At 42.0% G+C, this 21,683-nt stretch overlaps 2 protein-coding genes and 1 pseudogene across 3 annotated transcripts in view; 2 read left to right on the forward strand and 1 right to left on the reverse strand.

Annotated features, from left to right (window-relative positions):
- Positions 1–21,683, reverse strand: part of LOC141362192 (F-box/LRR-repeat protein 7-like) — a 190,815-nt pseudogene that overhangs the window by 136,869 nt on the left and 32,263 nt on the right.
- On the forward strand, positions 4,994–13,820 carry LOC141362162 (E3 ubiquitin-protein ligase TRIM16-like). Its single transcript, XM_073864067.1, has 6 exons — positions 4,994–6,840; positions 6,991–7,086; positions 7,217–7,450; positions 7,614–7,773; positions 12,854–12,895; positions 13,017–13,820. Exons 1-6 carry the CDS (start codon positions 6,256–6,258, stop codon positions 13,541–13,543), a joined length of 1,644 nt encoding a protein of 547 aa, XP_073720168.1. The 5' UTR covers positions 4,994–6,255; the 3' UTR covers positions 13,544–13,820.
- The window catches only part of LOC129426158 (E3 ubiquitin-protein ligase TRIM16), a 71,452-nt gene continuing 70,206 nt past the window's right edge, over positions 20,438–21,683 (forward strand). Inside the window, exons 1-2 of one of the 2 annotated variants that reach the window (XM_073864318.1) lie at positions 20,438–21,357; positions 21,510–21,605. In XM_073864318.1, coding sequence (XP_073720419.1) covers positions 20,776–21,357; positions 21,510–21,605 — 678 coding nt within the window. In that variant the 5' untranslated portion in view covers positions 20,438–20,775. The remainder of the gene's footprint in view (positions 21,358–21,509; positions 21,606–21,683) is intronic. The other variant, XM_073864317.1, reaches the window with a different exon arrangement.

Consider the following 21,683-nt stretch of genomic DNA (forward strand, 5'->3'; position numbering starts at 1 on the left):
TCGGTTCCAGACATGCTAACTATTGCGGCAATAGTATATTACCCATATGAGGTATGTGAGTGCTTTGTTCTAGACAAACTAACTACTGCGGGAAATGTACATTTACTGGACATTTTATGTGAATGCTTTGTTAAAAAAGAATGTCTTAAGTTTAGATTTAAATTGATCGACTGTGTCTGATACTCGAACATTATTTGGTAAATCATTCCAGAGCTTAGGGGCTAAGTAGGAAAAGGATCTACCACCTTTAGACACTTTTGATATTCTAGGGATAATTAAGTGACCAGAATTTTGTGAGCGCAGTTTACGTGATGGATTGTATTCTGATAGTAGTTCTTTAATATACGAGGGCGCTAGGCCATTTAAGGCTTTGTAGGTGATTAGTAATATTTTAAATTGTATGCGATATTTAACTGGTAGCCAGTGTAAAGATGCCAGAATTGGTCTGATGTGGTCATACTTTTTAGATCGAGTAAGCACTCTTGCGGCGGCGTTTTGAATCAGCTGTAGCTTGTTTACCTGATTTGCATGGCATCCCCCGAGTAACGAGTTACAATAGTCTATTCTAGAGGTCATAAAAGCATGGATAAGCTTTTCTGCGTCTGATGCAGACAGCATATGGCGTATTTTTGAGATATTTCTAAGATGGAAGAATGCTGTGCGGCAGATGTTGGCGATATGACTATCGAAAGATAGATTGCTGTCGAACATTACGCCTAAATTCTTAACCGTGGAAGATGGCACCCCCGTGCAGCCATCTATGAGCAACTTGTAATCTGACATATTATGTTTGTAGCGATTCGGTTCAATAATAAGTATCTCTGTCTTATTGGAGTTTAGCATAAGAAAGGTATGTGCCATCCAGTCCCTAATATCACTAATGCAGTCTGTTAGCTTAGAAAACTGGTGGGTTTCGCTAGGATGCGACGAGATGTAAAAGCTGGGTATCATCCGCATAGCAGTGAAAACTTATGTTATGTTTCCTGATAATGTCTCCTAGAGGTAACGTATATAACGAGAATAGGATAGTGCCTAAAACTGATCCCTGTGGTACGCCGTATTTAACGGGGGAATGATATGACTCTTCCTCATTTACATAAACAAATTGATATCGATTGGTTAGATACGATCTGAACCAGGCTAACGCCTGACCAATGATGCCAACATAGTTTTCTAGTCTATTGAGTAAGATTGTGTGATCTATTGTGTCAAAGGCTGCACTAAGGTCTAGTAATATAAGGATTGAGATTTCACCACGATCGGATGTTAATAGGAGGTCATTTGTAACTCTAAGCAGCGCTGTCTCTGTGCTATGGTGGGGCCTGAATCCTGATTGGAACTTTTCATATGTATTATTATTTTCTACGAATGTGCGTAGCTGGCTTGCCACTACTTTTTCTAATATTTTAGAAAGAAAAGGTAGATTTGAGATTGGTCTAAAGTTATTAAGATCTCCCTGGTCAAGGTTTTGCTTTTTAATGAGCGGTCTAATAACTGCTAGTTTGAAAGCTGTTGGAACGTATCCTAATTCTAGAGATGAGTTAAAGATATTAAGTACCGGGGTTGACACTACATGAAATACCTCTTTTAGTAATTTTGTGGGAACGGGGTCTAGTATACAGGACGATGATTTGGATGACGTTACTAGTTTAAAGAGCTTTTCTATTGTAGTAGGATTAAATGACTCAAGATGTTCGTTTGGTAGTCTAGTGGAAAATGTACTATTGGGTAGAGTGGTGGCTGCTTGCGTAGTTTCTATGTTTTCCCTAATAAACATAATTTTGTTAGTAAAGAAGTTAATGAAGTCATCACTATTGTGTTGGAGTTTACTATTGGTTTCTGTTTGTTCTTTGTTTCTAGTCAGTTTCGCAACTGTGCTAAATAGAAAACGAGGGTTGTTATGATTTTCTTTAATAAGCGTACTGAGATAGGTAGATCTGGCAGTTTTAATAGCCTGTCTGTAGTGTTGAACACTCTCTTTCCATGCTGAACGCCATACCTCTAACTTTGTGCTTCGGTAGTTTCTTTCCATTTTTCTAGCTACTTTTTTAAGGGCTGCAGTATGATGGTCATACCATGGAGCTGGCGGTTTTTCTTTGATTCTCTTTTTTCGAATGGGAGCAACGGCATCCAACGTGCTAGAGCAGATGTTGTTCAGGTTTTCTATTATAATATCTAGATCTTCACGGTTATCTGCTACATGTTTCATTTAAGAGAGGTCTGGAAGAGTGCTAATAAAGCTATCTTTAGTGGTGGAAATTATTGTTCTGGCTAATCTGTAGCATGTTGTAGACTGAGCGGTCCTATCTAGAAGTATTGTGTATGACACAAGGCAATGGTCTGAAACGGCATCGCTCTGGGGTGATATTTCGATGTCATTAATATTGAGTCCGAGTGACAGAATTAAGTCTAGTGTGTGATTACGAGTATGCGTGGGCCTTGACACGTTTTGTTTAATGCATAGAGAATTTAGAACATCCATAAACGCACGTCCTAATGCATCTTTTGGATTATCCACATGGATATTAAAATCACCAACGATAAGAGCTTTATCTACAGTGACTGTAAGCTCAGATATGAAGTCTGCTATTTCTTTAAGAAAATCTGTGTGGTGCCCCGGAGGCCTATATATGGTAGCTAAAATGAACGAAAGCCGTTTGTTGTTGCGATCAGTTATTTCCATATTTAACAGTATTATTTCAAACGAATTAAATTTTAGGTTGGATTTACGGTTTACTTTGAATATTTTATTGTATATTGTAGCTACACCACCCCCTCTCCCTTTTAGACGAGGAACATGTTTATAATAATAGTCTTGTGGGGTGGATTCGTTTAAACTGGTGTAATCGTCTGCTTTAAGCCAGGTTTCTGTTAAACAGAGTGCATCTAAGTTTTGGTCAGTAATTATTTCATTGATAATTGGTTCTTTGTTGGTAAGTGATCTAATGTTAAGAAGGCCGAATTTTAACATTTGAGTTTTATCTGTTAATGTATTGTGTTCTAATTTTATGTTAATAAGATTTGTACGAGACAAGGTAAATGGTGCTCTGTATTTATTTGTTCGAGGAACAGACACAGTCGAGATGTGTTGGTACTCTGTTAAAAAAGGCTCTATGTGCTGGGATATATGTGATCTTGACATGTCAAGGCAGCTAACAGACTGATGGGTAAGCTGATCTGTCTGTTTCCTGACCTGGGCCCTGGATAGTCAGACAATATCAAAAGTAAGACTATTGGTCAGATTTCTAGAGAGTATAGCACTTCCTTCCGGAGACGGATGGAGGCCATCTCTCTTTAGCAGGTCAGGTCTTCCCCGGAAATGCTTCCAATTGTCTATAAACCCTACGTTATGCTGAGGGCACCACTTTGACATCCAGCCATGAAGATACACTAATCTACTGTAAGTTTCATCCCCCCGGTAGGCGGGGAGGGGACCAGAGCAAATTACATTGTCTGACATTGTTTTTGCAATTTCACACACCTCTTTAATAGCATCTTTGGTGATCTCCAACTGGCGGAGTCTGGTGTCATTCATGCCGGCATGAATAACAATCTTAGAAAACTTACGTTTAGCATTAGCCAGCACTTTAAGTTTGGATCTAATGTCAGACGCTCTGGCTCCCGGTATACAATCGACTATGGTGGCTGGTGCCTCAATGTCAATGTTCCTGAGTATAGAATCTCCAAAACCAGGGCACCTTTAACAGACGGTGTATTGCTGAGTGGAGAAAATCTGTTTGATATTAAAACAGGAACGTGATTTGGATGCCGAATGTGACTAGGCCGCCTGACAGTCACCCAGTTAGTCAGCCGCCTTGACTCTGAAGTCGGAACCGAGCCATGTGTATTACGCTTAACACTAGGCGCACCCGAAACAGTGTTTGTAACATTAACATTAGCGGTCTTACTGTCCTCAACTAGCGTTCGGATGCACGCTTCTAGTTCTGCAACCTTCTCCGTCAGCCTTACTACTTCAATACACTTAGCACATGTAAACCCCTCTATGCTGACGGAAGAAGCTAAACTGTACATGTGGCAAGTAGTGCGGGTTACAATAACAAGCGGAGTCTTACCGTTTTCATGCTGGGCGATGGTGTCTCCGTTCGCCCGAACGCGGTCCGTGAAGCTGAACAGAGCGATCACACTAGTCTAAAACTAGCTCATGATGTACCTCCCCATCCTGTAACAGGCTAACTAGGGCTGTGTCATTGGCATATTTAATAAAGTGGCTGTTTTGAAACGTGCTAATGCATGAATTTGTGTAAAAGATAAATAGTAAAAGAAATAAAACACATCCTTGTGGGAAACCTGTGGATGTTATCATCGCATCAGACAGAAATGAGCCCACTCTGACCCGCTGGACTTTACTAGTAAGAAAGTCCATGATCCAATAAATAATCCCTGTATTAAGATAGAATTTATTGTCTAAGATCTTTACAAGAGTCTCAGTTTGCATGGTGTTAAAAGCAAATGAAAAATCCACAAATAAAATCTTAGCATGAGTTTTTGGTTTCTCAAGGTGAGTGTGCAAAAGGTGCATTAAAGGGATAGTTCGGCCAAAAATGATATTAAACCCATGATTTACTCACCCCCCAAGCTGTCCGAGATGCATATGTCCATCGTTTTTCAGACAAACACATTTTCAGATATAGTTATCGGAAGGTAGTTATTTACGTTAATAAAGTTTTAAATATGGATATTTCTACAACAACACCGTGCGGATTACCCTCAGAAGACCTTTGTTTATCATCCTGAAGCCGTTTGGGTTTATTTTGTGAAGGATAGACACACTTTTTTGGACCTGAAGGTCGTGGACCCCGCAACACCACATTCAATCAACCGAAAGATCCAAATCATTTTCCAAAACATCCGAAAATGTGTTTGTCTGAAAAACGATGGACATGCAACCCGGACAGCCTGTGGGCGAGTAAATCGTGGGTTTAATATCATTTTTGGCCGAACTATCCCTTTAATGTCAGAAGTGCATCATCCACCCTCTCGATGCTTGATAAGCGAATTGCAGGGGGTCCATAAGATGCTAGGTTTGAATACAATGTACCTCTTAACCAGACGCTCCAGGCATTTCATGACCAAGGATGTCAGCACTATTGGTTGGTAGTCATAGGCTCTCGCGTTGCATTTTGTAACTTTTACAAATCATTTTGTAGTTTGTGTAACTTTTTGGACACATTTGTTATTTTGGCCTAAATATAGTCTATATATAATATTTCTGATAATATGGCATAGTTTTCTCTCCAACCAATGAGGCTAATAAAGTAATGATTAAAAAATATGCTTAATCAACGGTCCGGCCGGGCCAGAGGATAGTAGCAGAAAATAACGACCCTGGCAGAGAATCTAAACTCTACTATATTGCAATAGGCTATATAGTTTGTATGTATGCACCGTCAGCTCGGCTGTACATTATGGATGGGAGTTGCGAGTGAGTTTTTAAAAGAAAACTTAGGTAGAGTGGTCTGAATAAAAAGCTTGTCAACAACTTTAGAATTCTATAACTATAACCCCAGCACCCCCTACCGAAAATATCTTCCCGCGCCTCTGGATATTTCCACAGATTTTGTCAGTTCCATAACATAAATTTAAAAGCTTATTTTTCCTGGAGGGACAGTCCACATACTGATAATATGTGCGTAAGCAATTTTTCACAGGGCATTTATTAAAATCTCCTAAAATAAACTTAGGGACATCAGGAGACAGTGTCTCAAGCTTATGGGAGAGATAAAAGATAATATCAAGTGCCCTGTCAAAATTTCTCTTTGTGTGTATACACAACAGTAAAAAATATGAGGGAACTCCCTGGGCAAATAAAAAGGCCGAAGGGAGACACACAGCAATTCAATATCAGAGGTACACAAACTCTCTCTCACCACCACCACTGTGTGACACCACTCATCCCGGATGAGTAGACACGTGATAAAACATCCTGCTTTATGAGCATTAACAAACTTTAGCAGATTAACAACACTTTTCTGTAGTCTATTTTTTAGAATGTTTTCATTAAAAAAAATGCATCTTTAAAACACTGCTTTTTATGACTTAGTGCTTTAGTTCACATATAATACATTTAATACAAACACTTAATATGGTTTGGCCAAAAACTTAAAATGAAAGTGTATTAAAATGCAACTGAGTCACACCTAACAGACAAACATGTTTTGCACCCGACTCTAAACCACAAAACCAGGCAACTACTTTTCAAGTGTGTGTCTGTCTCTGTCTGTATGTTAGTGAAATATGGCAGAAGCTCGTATTTTTGAGGACAAGTTCAGCTGTTCAGTGTGTTTGGATCTCCTGAAGGATCCAGTGACCATTCCCTGTGGACACAGTTACTGTATGAGCTGTATTACAAAGTGCTGGGATCAGGATTATCAGAAGAGCATCTACAGCTGCCCTCAATGCAGACAAACCTTCACACCAAGACCTGTTTTATTTAAAAATGTGATGATTGCTGAAATGGTGGAGGAACTGAAGAAGACAAAACTTCAGACTGCTGTTCCTGCTGACTCTTATGCTGAAGCTGGAGATGTGAAGTGTGACGCCTGTACTGAGAGAAAATACAAAGCTGTCAAGTCCTGTCTGGAGTGTCTGAAGTGTTACTGTCAAAATCATCTTAAACAACATGAGAATCTCTTCAATGACAGGAGGCATCATTTGATGAATCCCACCAGACAACTTCATGATATGATCTGCTCAAAACATAATAAACAACTAGAAATCTACTGTCGAACTGACCAGCACTGCATTTGTTATCTGTGTACGATGGACGAACATAAAAACCATGATACTGTGACAGCTGTAGCAGAAAGAACTAAGAAACAGGTATGAACTAAATTCAGACACTGCACTAATGCTAACAGTAATGATTAATAACCATAAATGTCATTATAATAACATTACATGCATATAAGCATGCAGTTTTAAGTTTAAAGTAATATCTTTGAGGTTTTATAGTTATTTGTCATCTCACAGAGAGTTTTGGGAGAAAGACAGAGAAAATTACATCAGATAATTGAGGAGAGAGAGAAGGAGCTTCAGGAGCTGAGAGAGGCTGTGGACTCTCATGCGGTGAGTTTTGAGCAGAAAAACATCTGCTGGTAGCTTGAAGATCAGTTTGAGATTTATGACTCTCCTCCAGTGATGGAGATCTTTACTGATGTACCTGTAATGGATCTGATTGTAATGTTTGTCCTAACAGCGCTCTGCACAGACAGCAGTGGAGGACAGTGAGAGGATCTTTACTGAACTGATCCGATCCATTGAGAGAAGACGATCTGAGATGACACAACTGATCAGAGATCAGGAAAAGACTGCAGTGAGTCGAGCTGAAGGAGTCATGAAGCGTCTGGAGGAGGAGATTGATGATCTGAGGAGGAGAGACGCTGAACTGGAGCAGTTTTCACATACAGACAATCACATCCATTTCCTACAGGTAACACAACTCTGAAATACAACACAGTGAGCATTAGCAGGATCTCTGGAAGACTTCACTTCATATATGACTATGATTGTGGTTATTTTATAAGCTGCTAAATATGATAATGTTGAATCTTTATGTTGTCTTTGCAATCTTTTTGTAACATTTTCTTCTACAGAGTTTTCAGTCTCTGTCTGCAGCTCTTGAGTCTTCAGTCTCACACAGATTTACTCTCAGCTCTCTCCTCTCTTTTGATGGTGTGAGGACATCTCTCTCTCAACTGAAAGACAAATTTGAGGATTTCTTTAGAGAGGAGATAAAGAAGATATCTGATAAAGGTAAAGTAGCAGATATTCATTTACTCTCAAACAACATCACACAACCAAGAGTGCTGTTAGACTCTGATGTCATGGAAATGTCATGTCGTGACTGACGAATTGGGAACTCGCTAGACAGACCAATCTACTTCGAAAACTACTAAAACGCCAATGAACTTGGCATGCAGGTATTTGCATAATGCTGGCGCCGCCCCGCCAGGTGCGTACACAAGCAGCAGGTGCAGAATACCAAATTAGCTATTTTTGCTTGGAAAGCCGAGCATCAGTGCCCGGCCGGTATGCAGCAGTGGAACAGCAAACTGTGGCGCCGGGATGTCACCTCTCCGTTCTTTTTCTTTAGGGAACAAGGGTTACATACGTAACCAAGACGTTCCCTTTCAGTCGGTCACTACGACGTCATGTCATGACTGACAAATTGGGAATCCCTACAAAGTGCCATTGAAGCTGACCCTTCCAGTGTCTAAGTAAAACTCTCCGAATCCACTAAGGAGATGGAGAATTAGGTTCTAAGGCAGAAGACCGGTCACTACTTGTTCCTTAACCCACAACAGTGAACCAGCAACTGGCAAGTGACCTGACTGAGCAGAGTAGGAACGCTGCGGAAGCCACGCCCTGGTGGGGTAATGAGTGGTACATGAACAACCGACGGTTGACATAATAGACAGAAATAAGACATACTGGGGAGAGACAGAGCGTGCTCTGCTGGAGGGAAAACGTGGGTTGGTAGGATTAACCAAATGGCCTTCCATACTGGTACTACAGTGTAGCACCAGTACGGGGCTGCAAGCCGACATGCGAGCCCGGCTCGACACAAACACTATAGAACCTTTTGAACATGTTAGGTGTCGCCCAACCAGCAGCTCTGCAGATGTCTGTCAGTAAGGAACTACGAGCGAGTACAACTGGAATTAAAGTATCGTGAGAGACTTGTTATAATTTTGAATGGATCCCGTGGCACAATGATGTCACTCGCCAGCTGATCTGTGCAGCTCTGCATGAAGTTAAGATCAAGGGGGCCCCCTAGTGGTGCGGGGCCCTACGCAGCTCGCATAGCCTGCGTATAGGGCGGATCGGCTCTGCCTGGGTCTTATTGTTACACTACAGACAGCCGGTCCAAACTGAAGACATGACTCGTCAACTGAAAATCCATAAAGGTCCCCTACGCTCTTAACAGAAGCCAAAGCGAGCAGGGTCAGAGTTTTCATTGTGAGAAACTTCAGACTCAATTCAGACTCACCGACTGCAGAGGCTCCAAAGGGGCAGCCTGGTGGGCTTTCTGCGGTAAAACACTTAAAACCTCAGCGCGTTGAGGGACCAAAAGTGGAGATTCCACAGGTCGAGGCGCGGGTGCCATAACGTGCCCCCTCTTTGAGAATGACGGTCCCTCCTCAGGGGAATCCACCAGGGAGGGGCTTTCGCGAGGAGCATGAGTTCAGGAAACCAGTTCCTGGTGGGGCAATAAGGAGTAAGCAGTAAAATTTTCTCTCCGTCCTCCCTGACTTTGCACAGTGTCTGTGCGATAAGGCTCACTGGGGGAAACACATATTTGCACAGACCCTGCGGCCAGCTGTGTGCCAGTGAGACGCGAATAAAACATGCGACAATGGGTTGTGTCTGGAGATTGGAGGCATCTGTGTGTACTACAGCATGTCTGGAGACCTGTCTCAAGGGCACATCAGCCCGAAGAAACGCCGGGTCAATCCACAGAGTGAAAGTGAGATGGCATGCAGGTGTAATGGTTACACAGTGTATGCCAGTGCGCCATGCTCTCCTTGGGACTTGGTCATGAAACCAACGCTGAAGCGGTCTCATATGGAGCAGCCCAAGCGGTATAAAAGCCGAAGATGCTGCCATATGCCCCAGGAGCCTCTAAAATTGTTTCAGGGAGATCGCTGACTTGCCTTTTAGAGTATTGAAACACATTAGAATTGACTGGACACACGCTTCGGTTAGGTGGGCTGTTAGTTCGACATAATCCAGTTCCATCCTGAGAAAAGAGATCGTTTGCACAGGGCAAAGTTTGCTCTTCTCCCAGTTGACACGAAGACCCAAACGAGCGAGATGCCGAAGCGTTAAGTATCTGTGTTCGCACAGTGCCTGCCGAGAGTGAGCTATTATAAGGCAATCGTCTAGATAAGCCAGAATGCGAACACTGCTCTCTCTCAGGGGTTTTAACGCCGCTTTCACTACTTTCATGAAGATACAGGAAGAGAGAGACAGCCAGAATGGTAAAACTTTGATATGGCCTCCCCTCGAACGCAAAGCGGCGAAAAGCCTGTGGCGAGGGACTATGGCTGCAAACCAATCTCAGGGGCAAATACATTGGAAAATGCTCTTCGGCGTTATCATCCTGAATGGAATTTTTAGAAGTGCATGGTTCAGTACATGCAAATCCAAGATCAGACATAACCCACCGCTCTTTTTAGGTACTATGAAGTACGGGCTGTAAAACCCTGACATCATCTCGGTTGGAGGGACCGGCTCTATCGCGTCCTTCGCCAGTAGGAGAGCGATGTCTGCACGCAGTACATGTGCGTTGGCATCTTTCACAGTGGTGAAACAGATACCCCAAAATTTGGGGGTATGCTGGTCAAATTGAATCATGTAACCGAGGCATATCGTGCGTAATACCCAACGGGACGGCCTGGGAAGCTGTTGCCAGGCACCCAGGGACCGAACGGGGGCAATTAACGGCACTACCGATGTACCCGCGGTGGGGCAGCCGAGCGAAACGGAGGTGGATGTCGGTGTGTGCGCCATAGCAACACGAGCATCGACAGTGTGTGGTGGAACACTGAGCTGAGTCTGCTGAAGGGTGGCATGGTCGTCTGGCTTCTAAAACGAAGTCCCCAGACTTCCGGCAGCACCCATTGGCGACGGATCAGAAACAAAACGAAACAAAAGATTCTCCACCGGCCCTCCTCCGGGGGAGGGTGTGGTGCTGTCACCGCCTCCTGAAAAGTGATCCCCTCCATCTTCAGGTCACCCATCTCAGGGCCGCTTGGACTTCTGTTTACCTCCACGAGCAGCGGGCTGAGCAGGCGGGCTGCTGATGACCAGTTCCCCTGCGCTGCCGAGATGTGGTCCGAGGAGGGGGAACGGAGGCGGCCGCCGCAGGACGCCCACGACAAGGGGCAGACTGAGGAGCTGGCGTCGATGGACCAGGGGCAGCTCTCTTCCTCCACAGCATGATTTTAGTGATTGCCTCAGTCTGCTTTTGGGCTGCGGAGAATTGTTGAGGGAAGCTCTCCACGGACTTGCCGAAGAGGCCAGTCTGGGAGACGTGAGCATACAGTTTTTTGTCGATTTCCGTCATGTCGGCCAGACACAGCCATAGATGGCGCTCTTGGACCTCTTGCACCATGGTGGACATCGCACTACCGACTGCATGGGTGGTAACCATGGTCACCCTCAGCGCCAAGTCAGTGGCCACTCGGAGCTCTGAAAAGGCAGACGAGTTGTGACCTCCCCCATGCAGATCCCTCAAAGCCTTTGCTTGGTGAACCTGCAGCAGTGCCATGCCATGCAGGGTGGAAGCCATCTCCGCACAGCCACCTCAAGGACACCGCTGCATTGCGACCCCCTGCTCCACTATTGGGATCTCGACGTAACCCTTAGCGGCTCCACCGGTGAGACAGGGGAGAGGTGATGGCTGAAACGGCCGCAGGCGGTTGGAGAACGCGCCTTTCACAGATCAAGTCAGCTCATCATAGACTTCTGGGAAAAAAGGTACTGGAGGTGTGGATTGAGACGCCCGAGCAGCTCTGAAGTACCAGTCATTGAGGCGGGACGGTTTGGGAGGGGGAGGTACAGTCCACTCCAGCCCTACCGCCTCCGCTGCCTGAGAGAGCATGGCCGCCATCTCTGGGTCGAACTCCAGCGCCGCGATCCGACCAGAAGGAGGAAGGACGTCCGAGTCGACAGACGCCCCCCCTCTGATGCAGCAGTAGATGCAGGACCTAAGGGAAGACCAATGAATTCGGTAGACATCGCAGAACACGAGTCTGCAGTCTCCATTGGAACCTCTACCGGCTGTGAATCAGGGACCTGAGAGCCGGAAGACGAATCCCCTGACCGACTCAGCACAGCGAGATGGAGGTCGTCCTTTAAGAGCTTTGCAACCGCACCATGGAGGCGCTCAGCACTCGAAGGGTGCGGCCGCCGCTCCCGAAGGAACGACACCCGTCTTCACAGACCCAAGAGGGTCATACTTTTGCAGTGAGAGCACGAACCCCCTCAAGGCCCATGCACGAGAGACAACGCTCATGACCGTCCTTAGGACCCAGATACTTCCCGCTTCCAAGGCTGCGCGGACGAAATGCCATCTTTAAAAAGACGCAAAATCTCCGTGGGCACGAGAGAGTGACTGCCTTTAAAAAGACACAAAGCTCAACTCATGTTACTCTTTTAGGGAAATACACTCTTTAGATGCCAGTTGATGATGCGCACAGGGGAGAGGCAACGCACACACTTGAACTCAAAAAAAAAAAGAGAAAAGAAGTGGAAACCGTGAGCGTCCGCTGTGGTACTGCTTGTCCAACCAACTTCAGCAAATGGTGTACTCCGTCAAAGCAGATAGCTTCTCAATAGCAGATACTTCCGGCTTTCGAAGCGAAAAAAGCTAATTTAGTAACGTGCACCTGCTGCTTATATACCGCGGGGCGGCGCCAGCATTATGCAAATACTTGCATGCCAAGGTCATTGGCGTTTTAGTAGTTCTCGAAGTAGATTGGTCTTTCTAGCGAGTTCCCAATTCGTCGGTCACGACGTGACGTTGTAGTAACAAACTGAAAGGGAACTTAAATGTTAGTGTTGATCAAAAACCACTTGCTCTGGCATATCTTAAAAATTATCGTTGCAAATGTTGTGTCTCCAGATGCACACTAGTGTTTATTTATAAATTATGGTTTTAAAAGTGACTTAAATATCCTAATTTTACTAAGGCCTAGTCCTGGCTTAAGCTAATCCTTGTCCAGGAAACCACCTCTGTGTGTGTTTGTGTGCGCATGTGTGTTATTGGTTTATTATATTTATACCTGTGATATGGGAATTATATTAATTATGTTTGTTTACATCTCAGTTATTTCTGATGAATTGAGGACCAGGGAGGTTTTCTTACAATGTAAGAGACTTTAATACATTTATGATTCATGACTTTATTTATATACACTAGTACATAAAGAATAACGAAAACAAAAGAAGAAATAGAAGCTGCTGCAGTCATTTGTGTTTATCTTTACCAGATTTCAAGCAGTTCACACTGGATTCAAACACAGTGAATAAATGGCTTCATCTGTCTGATGGGAACAGAATGGCTACTAACACTAACACAGTCCATCAGTATCCTGATCACCCTGACAGATTTGATCACTGGCAGCGGGTGTTGTGTAGAGAGAGTTTGTGTGGACGCTGTTACTGGGAGGTTGAGTGGAGTGGTGAGGTGTATATATCAGTCTCATATAAGAGCACCAGCAGGAAGGGAGAAGGTCGTAGGTATTTGTTTGGACGTAATGATCAGTCCTGGAGTTTGTACTGTAGTGACTCCAGCTGCACATTCAGGCACAATAGCAAACTCATTAAACTCCCTGTGGTGTCCAGGTCCTTTAGAATAGGAGTGTATGTGGATCACAGTAAAGGATCTCTGTCCTTCTACAGCGTCTCTGATACAACCAACCTCATCCACAGAGTCCAGACCACATTTACTCAACCACTTTATCCTGGGTTTTTGATCGGTTCAGGTTCAGCCAAGTTATGTAATCCAGCAGTGTAGATTACATGAAAATTCTCTAAGCAATGCTGTAAACTTTGACTAAATTAACTTTGAATAAAATTCTGTTTATTCACTGAACACATTTACCTGTCCCTGGGCCTTGTTAATTGTAAGAGTTTCCACAGTCAATCTTGTCATCTTGTGAAGCTGATCATAGATATTTTACAATTAATGCTGTTTAATTCAGGGTTGTAGGGGTGATTGGGAAAGGATAAATTGATGGGAAAATACAAAATGACGAAAACTTGATTCAGAATGGATATTGTAAGACTACAAGTGTTAAAGACACACTATGCAGTTAATTTACCTTAATATAACAGCTTCAAAGTCATTTCGATGGTAAACGAAGTCATAGTATGGCGAATCATCCTTCTGTTGAAGCTCAGGGAGGACGCCGCTAGCAAAACCACCAATGCAAGCTTGAGAGAACCGCCCCTGACAAATCTCGCGAGAATCACGACTTGCTTTACGGCAACGACGTCACACACGTTAGGCTTGTTCGACTTCGTGCAGCGCTGCAAGAACCGGCAGTCGGATGACGTAAAAGTACCGCGAGAATGATCCGAGACGGCACTTTGACGTCATCCGGCTGTCGGTTCCTGCAGCGCTGCATGAAGTCAAACAAGCCTGTAACAACAACTGCACGCACACATTTGAGACGTGATGCTCGATGAGGGAAACAGCTAAGAAAACCCGTTCGGAAGAGAGTAGAAAGCGGAAAAAAAAGAGAATCTGACCGAGTTAGGAACCGGACAAGAGTCCCACTCGGTCAGGTTTTTACTCGTTGGCGTGAGCTAATAGACAGCACTTGATGCAAAAGGGATGCTGATCTGGCGATCTTGTTGATGGGCAAGTAAGTAAATCTTTTATTTGTAAATTTGTATGTGGTTGCGCTTGCTTGCGTATTTTTTTGCTGTTCATTCATCCAGTGTTGATAATTAGACCAGTAAAATAACTTCAACATGGGTCTAGCTAGCTTACGATCATAAGAGCATTTAGCAGACTTGCTAAAAAACACTTGTTTCTCTTACATGTTTTTTTTTTGCCATCTAAACTCAAGTGTTGTGTTGTGTACGTAGTCATTTGTCTAATTTCGATTTCTTATGGCCAACGAATAACGGCCAATGTTATGAAATAATGCAACGTATACATTACAATTAACTTTGTCAATGCATTTTGTAATGTTTACAATTAAATAACAAATGAAATTATACAGTAGACATAACGTTAGACTATAGACTGTTTACTTGTGATTAAGCTGCAATCTTGTAAAAACGTAATACGCCAGCAAACGCGGTAGGCTACTTTATTATTATATGCCTACTCTACACTTGGCATAAACTTCTTATTATCCTATTACCATCATCTGTAGTTTAGTAGACATGCAGTAGCCTAATATTTGTATGAAATTGTGAAACATTCCCTGGTCATTATCTTCGGAGTCCATCTCTGCATATTCACGCCCAACACTATCATTACAGGTACGTACAGAGTGGGGGTGCGAAATTACGACAGTTGCAAGTTTTCCCCAGTGACTCTAGGGGTCGCTGTTTGACAAAAACGTCAAACTGCATGGAATGCCTTTAATGAAATGCAAGGCACTTGACAGAGATTTTTTTAATGTAAGCTAACACATGAAGCTGATTAAGTTTGTCTTAATGTCTGCATCCTCTAAACTTTGTCACATTCATTGACTTTAACCTTCACGTTTTGAGAGGAGTAACTTTCAGCAACTTAAGTTGCTTAGTTAGAAGGTAGGAATAAAATTAGAAGACATTTTATTGAGATTATGGTTGTGGTTAGGACACTGCAAGCCCTAATGCTGTTTGTACTCAAAAAGTCAAGCAATCATGACTTAAATTGTACATTTTGGATCCATAACTTAAAGCTGTGGTCGGCAAGATATTTTTGATCATATTCACTGAAACCGACACGATGCTCGAACAACATAAATTAGATTGTTTATGAAAAAACCTGTGTTCTACCTCAACCTAGAGCCTGTTATTTGGTTTGCAAAAATCCACCGCTCCCGGTTCATCTGATCCAATCAGCGCAGGCCGGTTCATCTGGTCCAATCAGCACAGGGCTGTGTAAAATCTGCCTGTCAATCACAGTTCCTGCACGTGCCACAGATCTCCCCTCCCCCCTTTCAATATCACATGCATCCGCCTGAAGTTCACAGGTGTGTTTGATTGAACGCAGGGTGATGGAGGAGAGAACATTCACTAACAAACTTCCGATTCATTGGTTAACAACCAGAGCTAGGAAAACAAACAATGAAAAGAAGGAAACAAAGATAGAAAGCAACCGTGCCGGTAATAAAACTAGGATCAATATCAGACCAGCATTTGAAAGGTGGGGGAATCTACAAGATTTTTAAGGGTTCAAGCTGGATGCAGAGCTTGCCACATTTCTTCTCAACAGGTAATTGTGCTTTATCAACCATTGATTGTATTTCTGAGTGTTATGTAAGTAATCTATGCTTGCTAAGTATGCGTTCACAAAACACTGGTGCACACGCACTGACAAGGACAAGCTCGAAGGGAGTAGTGTGGGAGGGGCATAAAAATTGTAAACATTCAAAATCATCCCAATCCTCCAGAGTTGCCGACTGCAGCTTTAACTATCTTTGTTCATTTAACTTATTAACTTACATAAACCATAAACTTAAAAATTCAAGTGCAAATAACTTAAGATTATCAGTTCAAAATGCTGTTAGGAATACCAATAAGGCCTTGCGCCTGAAAATTTTAAATGATTTACTTTTGGTCCAATAAAAACACCTAATGGGACATATAAACCAGTTGATAATAAAATTTCTTCGAGTTTTACACTCTTTGTTACATTATTGATGTTTTTTTTTTTGTAAATTATAGTTTTTTTGTGAAGTCACCATTCAGATGTTTCCTTTGGTATTCATGCACCACATTTAACTCATTGTATTTATCTCCACTATACTGAAGATACACGTGAACAGTGCAGTTTGTTGAATGCTTCTGTGGAGAATTAAGTTCATTCATTGATTGCAGGGGTTAAATCAAAAAAAATCCTGAGCCTGAAAATTTTGGGGGACAGACATGTTGTTGAAAACATTGTTGAAACTAACTAACTAATGTATCTGCTATTGCCATTAGCACCTGACAGATTATGATGGGCTATTTGAAACACCAACACAAAGGTTGCTAACTAAAATATGGTGCAAACTAAAACTTTTTGTTAAACTTTTTGTCATCTTTTACTATATGCCACAAAGTAAACCATGACCAGACTGAACAAATTCAGTCACTTTGTGCATTTAAACGTAAATACATCAATGTGGTGCACTTTGAGAGTAAAAATAAGTGACATAGATTATGAGGAATTTTATGTTCTTAAAAATCTTTGGTTACATGCATGGTAATAATAGGGCACATAAATGAGATTCACCATTGGTCAAAACATGTTTAATGTTTAATAATTAGTGGTGGCATTTAATACAGATTTATTACTGAACAACGCTCCATCACATACATCAAAGTACTCCACTGCATGACTGGCCAGTAAAGGCCTTAGAGATGAAAAACTAGTGCCATGGCCCCCTTCTTCACCTGACTTAAACCCTATTGAGACCTTTTGATCCCTTCTTAAGCAGGACATTAACAGTGAAGGTAAACCGTACACCTCTCTGAACAGTGTCTGGGAGGCTGTGGTTGCGTCTGCACAAAATGTCGGTTCAGAACAGATCAAGAAACTGACTGAATCCATGAATGGAAGGCTTGTGACTGTTATCGAAAAGAAGGGTGGCTATATTGGTCACTGAGTCTATATATATTTTTATTTTTTATTGTTTTATAAACATTTTTTTGTAAATGTGGAGTTTGTTTGTTGTTCTCACTTTGACAGGTGAGGGAGGACAGGTGAGATGGTGGAATCTTTGTTTTTCGTTTGGTTGCCTAGTGGTTCTGCACACTAGTAGTTGCCTAATGATGTACATACAAATATTCTCTTAATAAAGCCAAAATGTCACTTTTACTTACATTTTCAGGTTTGGGGGTTTGTTGACATTTTGAGTTGACCAGGAGCACTGTAGTTGTACAATAACAAAAGTAATCCTCAAAAATACAACTTGCCTAATAATTCTGCACTCCCTGTATGAATATGTATTGATATTGTCCTACAGGTAGATCACCGTCTGTAATGTGTCAGTGTAAACCCTGTAAAAGTAGAGGTGTTTCTAACAAAAAGAACCATATAATATACAGTATTGTTCAAAATAATAGCAGTACAATGTGACTAACCAGAATAATCAAGGTTTTTAGTATATTTTTTTATTGCTACGTGGCAAACAAGTTACCAGTAGGTTCAGTAGATTCTCAGAAAACAAATCAGACCCAGCATTCATGATATGCACGCTCTTAAGGCTGTGCAATTGGGCAATTAGTTGAATTAGTTGAGGGGGGTGTGTTCAAAAAAATAGCAGTGTGGCATTCAATCACTGAGGTCATCAATTTTGTGAAGAAACAGGTGTGAATCAGGTGGCCCCTATTTAAGGATGAAGCCAACACTTGTTGAACATGCATTTGAAAGCTGAGGAAAATGGGTCGTTCAAGACATTGTTCAGAAGAACAGCGTACTTTGATTAAAAAGTTGATTGGAGAGGGGAAAACCTATAAAGAGGTGCAAAAAATGATAGGCTGTTCAGCTAAAATGATCTCCAATGCCTTAAAATGGAGAGCAAAACCAGAGAGACGCGGAAGAAAACGGAAGACAACCACCAAAATGGACAGAAGAACAACCAGAATGGCAAAGGCTCAGCCAATGATCACCTCCAGGATGATCAAAGACAGTCTGGAGTTACCTGTAAGTACTGTGACAGTTAGAAGACGTCTGTGTGAAGCTAATCTATTTTCAAGAATCCCCGCAAAGTCCCTCTGTTAAAAAAAAGGCATGTGCAGAAGAGGTTACAATTTGCCAAAGAACACATCAACTGGCCTAAAGAGAAATGGAGGAACATTTTGTGGACTGATGAGAGTAAAATTGTTCTTTTTGGGTCCAAGGGCCACAGGCAGTTTGTGAGACGACCCCCAAACTCTGAATTCAAGCCACAGTACACAGTGAAGACAGTGAAGCATGGAGGTGCAAGCATCATGATATGGGCATGTTTCTCCTACTATGGTGTTGGGCCTATTTATCGCATACCAGGGATCATGGATCAGTTTGCATATGTTAAAATACTTGAAGAGGTCATGTTGCCCTATGCTGAAGAGGACATGCCCTTGAAATGGTTGTTTCAACAAGACAATGACCCAAAACACACTAGTAAACGGGCAAAGTCTTGGTTCCAAACCAACTAAATTAATGTTATGGAGTGGCCAGCCCAATCTCCAGACCTTAATCCAATTGAGAACTTGTGGGGTGATGTCAAAAATGCTGTTTCTGAAGCAAAACCAAGAAATGTGAATGAATTGTGGAATGTTGTTAAAGAATCATGGAGTGGAATAACAGCTGAGAGGTGCCACAAGTTGGTTGACTCCATGCCACACAGATGTCAAGCAGTTTTAAAAAACTGTGGTCATACAACTAAATATTAGTTTAGTGATTCACAGGATTGCTAAATCCCAGAAAAAAAATGTTTGTACAAAATAGTTTTGAGTTTGTACATTCAAAGGTAGACACTGCTATTTTTTTGAACACACCCCTTTCAACTAATTGCCCAATTGCACAGCCTTAAGAGCGTGCATATCACGAATGCTGGGTCTTGTTTGTTTTCTGAGAATCTACTGAACCTACTGGTAACTTGTTTGCCACGTAGCAATAAAAAATATACTAAAAACCTTGATTATTCTGGTTAGTCACATTGTACTGCTATTATTTTGAACAAGACTGTATATATATACAATTTGATTGTGTGCGTGGGGGGCCTACAAGACATTGTGCCCAGGGCCTCCGAATTCTTAATACAGGCCTGCCTGTGATTGACATAGAGTCAGTCCTGAATACCTTTCATTACACATTGTTATATAAATTTAAATGACAATTGAAGTTCAGTCTTTATAAACACCAAGTGAACTTAATTGTTTAAGTGCACTGTACAAACTCTAAGTTTGGTGAACTTAACAATTTAAGTATAGTCTATGTGACCACCAAATATATACAGCGGGGAGGATAGGTGTTTGGCACGTCAGCGTTTTTGTCGGTGGGGGGATTTTTGGGTGGGCTATTGACACAAAAGTTCCACCAGATGTAGCCATCAAGCCAAATATTGAATTCATACAAAGAAATCAGAACATTTAAGTATACAAGTTGAGTCATAATATATAAAGTGAATTGACACAGGGAATAAGTATTGAACACATGAAGAGAACAAGGTGAAAATGGCATAGAAAGCCAGATCATCACTAAAATCTGTCAGTATTGAGAGAGAAACCATGCCCCCATCAGTACTAATTGATATCAGCTGCTTTAGTCCTAATTGATGGCCTATAAAGGCTTCTCATTATCCAGGAGGCACACAGGAAAGACTTCATGGTGGGTAAAAGCAAAGAACTCTCTCAAGATCTTCGTAATTTTATCATTGAAAAGCATTTTGAGGGGAATTGTTATAGGCGCATTTCCAGAATGCTAAATGTTACTGTGAGCACTGTGAGGGCTGTTATCCGAAAATGGAAAGAGCATCACTTCACCATATACCGGTGCTCCACGTAAGATCCCTGTAAGATGGCTACATCTGGTGGATGATTAATTTTGTGTCAATAGCTCACTTAGAAATCCCCTTACTGATAAAAATGCTGATGTGTCAAATACTTCTTTTCCTCGCTGTCTTTCCCCTGTGCTGCAGTGAAAGCTGCCCACTGCTCTGGGTGTGTGTGTGTTCACATCTTGCAGTGCATGTGTTCACTACTCACTGGATGGGTTAAAAGCAGAAGTCACATTTCAAGTATGGGTTAACATACATTGGCAAATATGTCACTTTCACTTTCATAACAATGATTATTACATTAAATGGAAATCTTTAAAAATCTTGCATGTTCAAATGTCCATGCAAATTTTAAATTCATGAATATTAAATATAAAACAAAAAGTGAAAGTGCACTAAAATACTGGTGAGTCACACCTACTGTAACAAAACCTGTTTTGCACACGTCTATTAAACACAATACCAGGAAAATACTTTAACTGTTCGTTTCGTCGAAAACAAAACTTGGACTTTTCAAGTGAGTGTGTGACTGTGTCTCTTTGTATATTGGTGAAATATGGCAGAATCTCATATTTTTGAGGAAAAGATCAGCTGTTCAGTGTGTTTGGATCTCCTGAAGGATCCAGTGACCATTCCTTGTGGACACAGTTACTGTATGATCTGTATTACAAAGTGCTGGGATCAGAATGAGATGGGAATCTACAGCTGCCCTCAATGCAGACAAACCTTCACACCAAGACCTGTTTTATTTAAAAATGTGATGTTTGCTGAAATGGTGGAGGACCTGAAGAAGACAAAACTTCAGACTGCTGTTCCTGCTGACTCTTATGCTGAAGCTGGAGATGTGGATTGTGACGCCTGTACTGAGAGAAAATACAAAGCTGTCAAGTCCTGTCTGGAGTGTCTGAAGTCTTACTGTCAAAATCATCTTAAACAACATGAACATCTCTTCATTGACAGGAGGCATCATTTGATGAATCCCACCAGACAACTTCATGAGATGATCTGCTCAAAACATCATAAACAACTAGAAATCTACTGTCGCACCGACCAACACTGCATTTGTTATCTGTGTACGATGGATGAACATAAAAACCATGATACTGTGACAGCTGTAACAGAAAGAACTGAGAAACAGGTATGAACTGAATTCAGACACACTGCACTAATGCTAACAGTAATGAGTAATAATATGCTAAACCATGAATGTCATTGTAGTAACATTACATGCATTTAAGCATGCAGTTTAATGTAATCTTTGAGATTTTATAGTTATTTGTTATCTCACAGAGAGTTTTGGGAGAGAGACAGAGAAAATTACATCAGATAATTGAGGAGAGAGAGAAGGAGCTTCAGGAGCTGAGAGAGGCTGTGGACTCTCATGCGGTGAGTTTTGAACAGAAAAACATCTGCTGGCAGCTTGAAGATCAGTTTGAGATTCATGACTCTCCTCCAGTGATGGAG

This window comes from Misgurnus anguillicaudatus, chromosome 25, assembly GCF_027580225.2.
Source record: "Misgurnus anguillicaudatus chromosome 25, ASM2758022v2, whole genome shotgun sequence".
Taxonomy (NCBI): domain Eukaryota; kingdom Metazoa; phylum Chordata; class Actinopteri; order Cypriniformes; family Cobitidae; genus Misgurnus; species Misgurnus anguillicaudatus.

What these genes read in the sequence shown, in the direction of transcription:
- LOC141362162 (XM_073864067.1), top strand. Translation starts at nt 6,256, where the DNA reads ATGGCAGAAGCTCGTATTTTTGAGGACAAGTTCAGCTGTTCAGTGTGT. An exon ending in AGGCTGTGGACTCTCATGCG is followed by an intron (nt 7,087 to 7,216) that starts GTGAGTTTTGAG and finishes TTGTCCTAACAG; the next exon opens with CGCTCTGCACAGACAGCAGT. An exon ending in AAAGAAGATATCTGATAAAG is followed by an intron (nt 7,774 to 12,853) that starts GTAAAGTAGCAG and finishes TTTACATCTCAG; the next exon opens with TTATTTCTGATGAATTGAGG.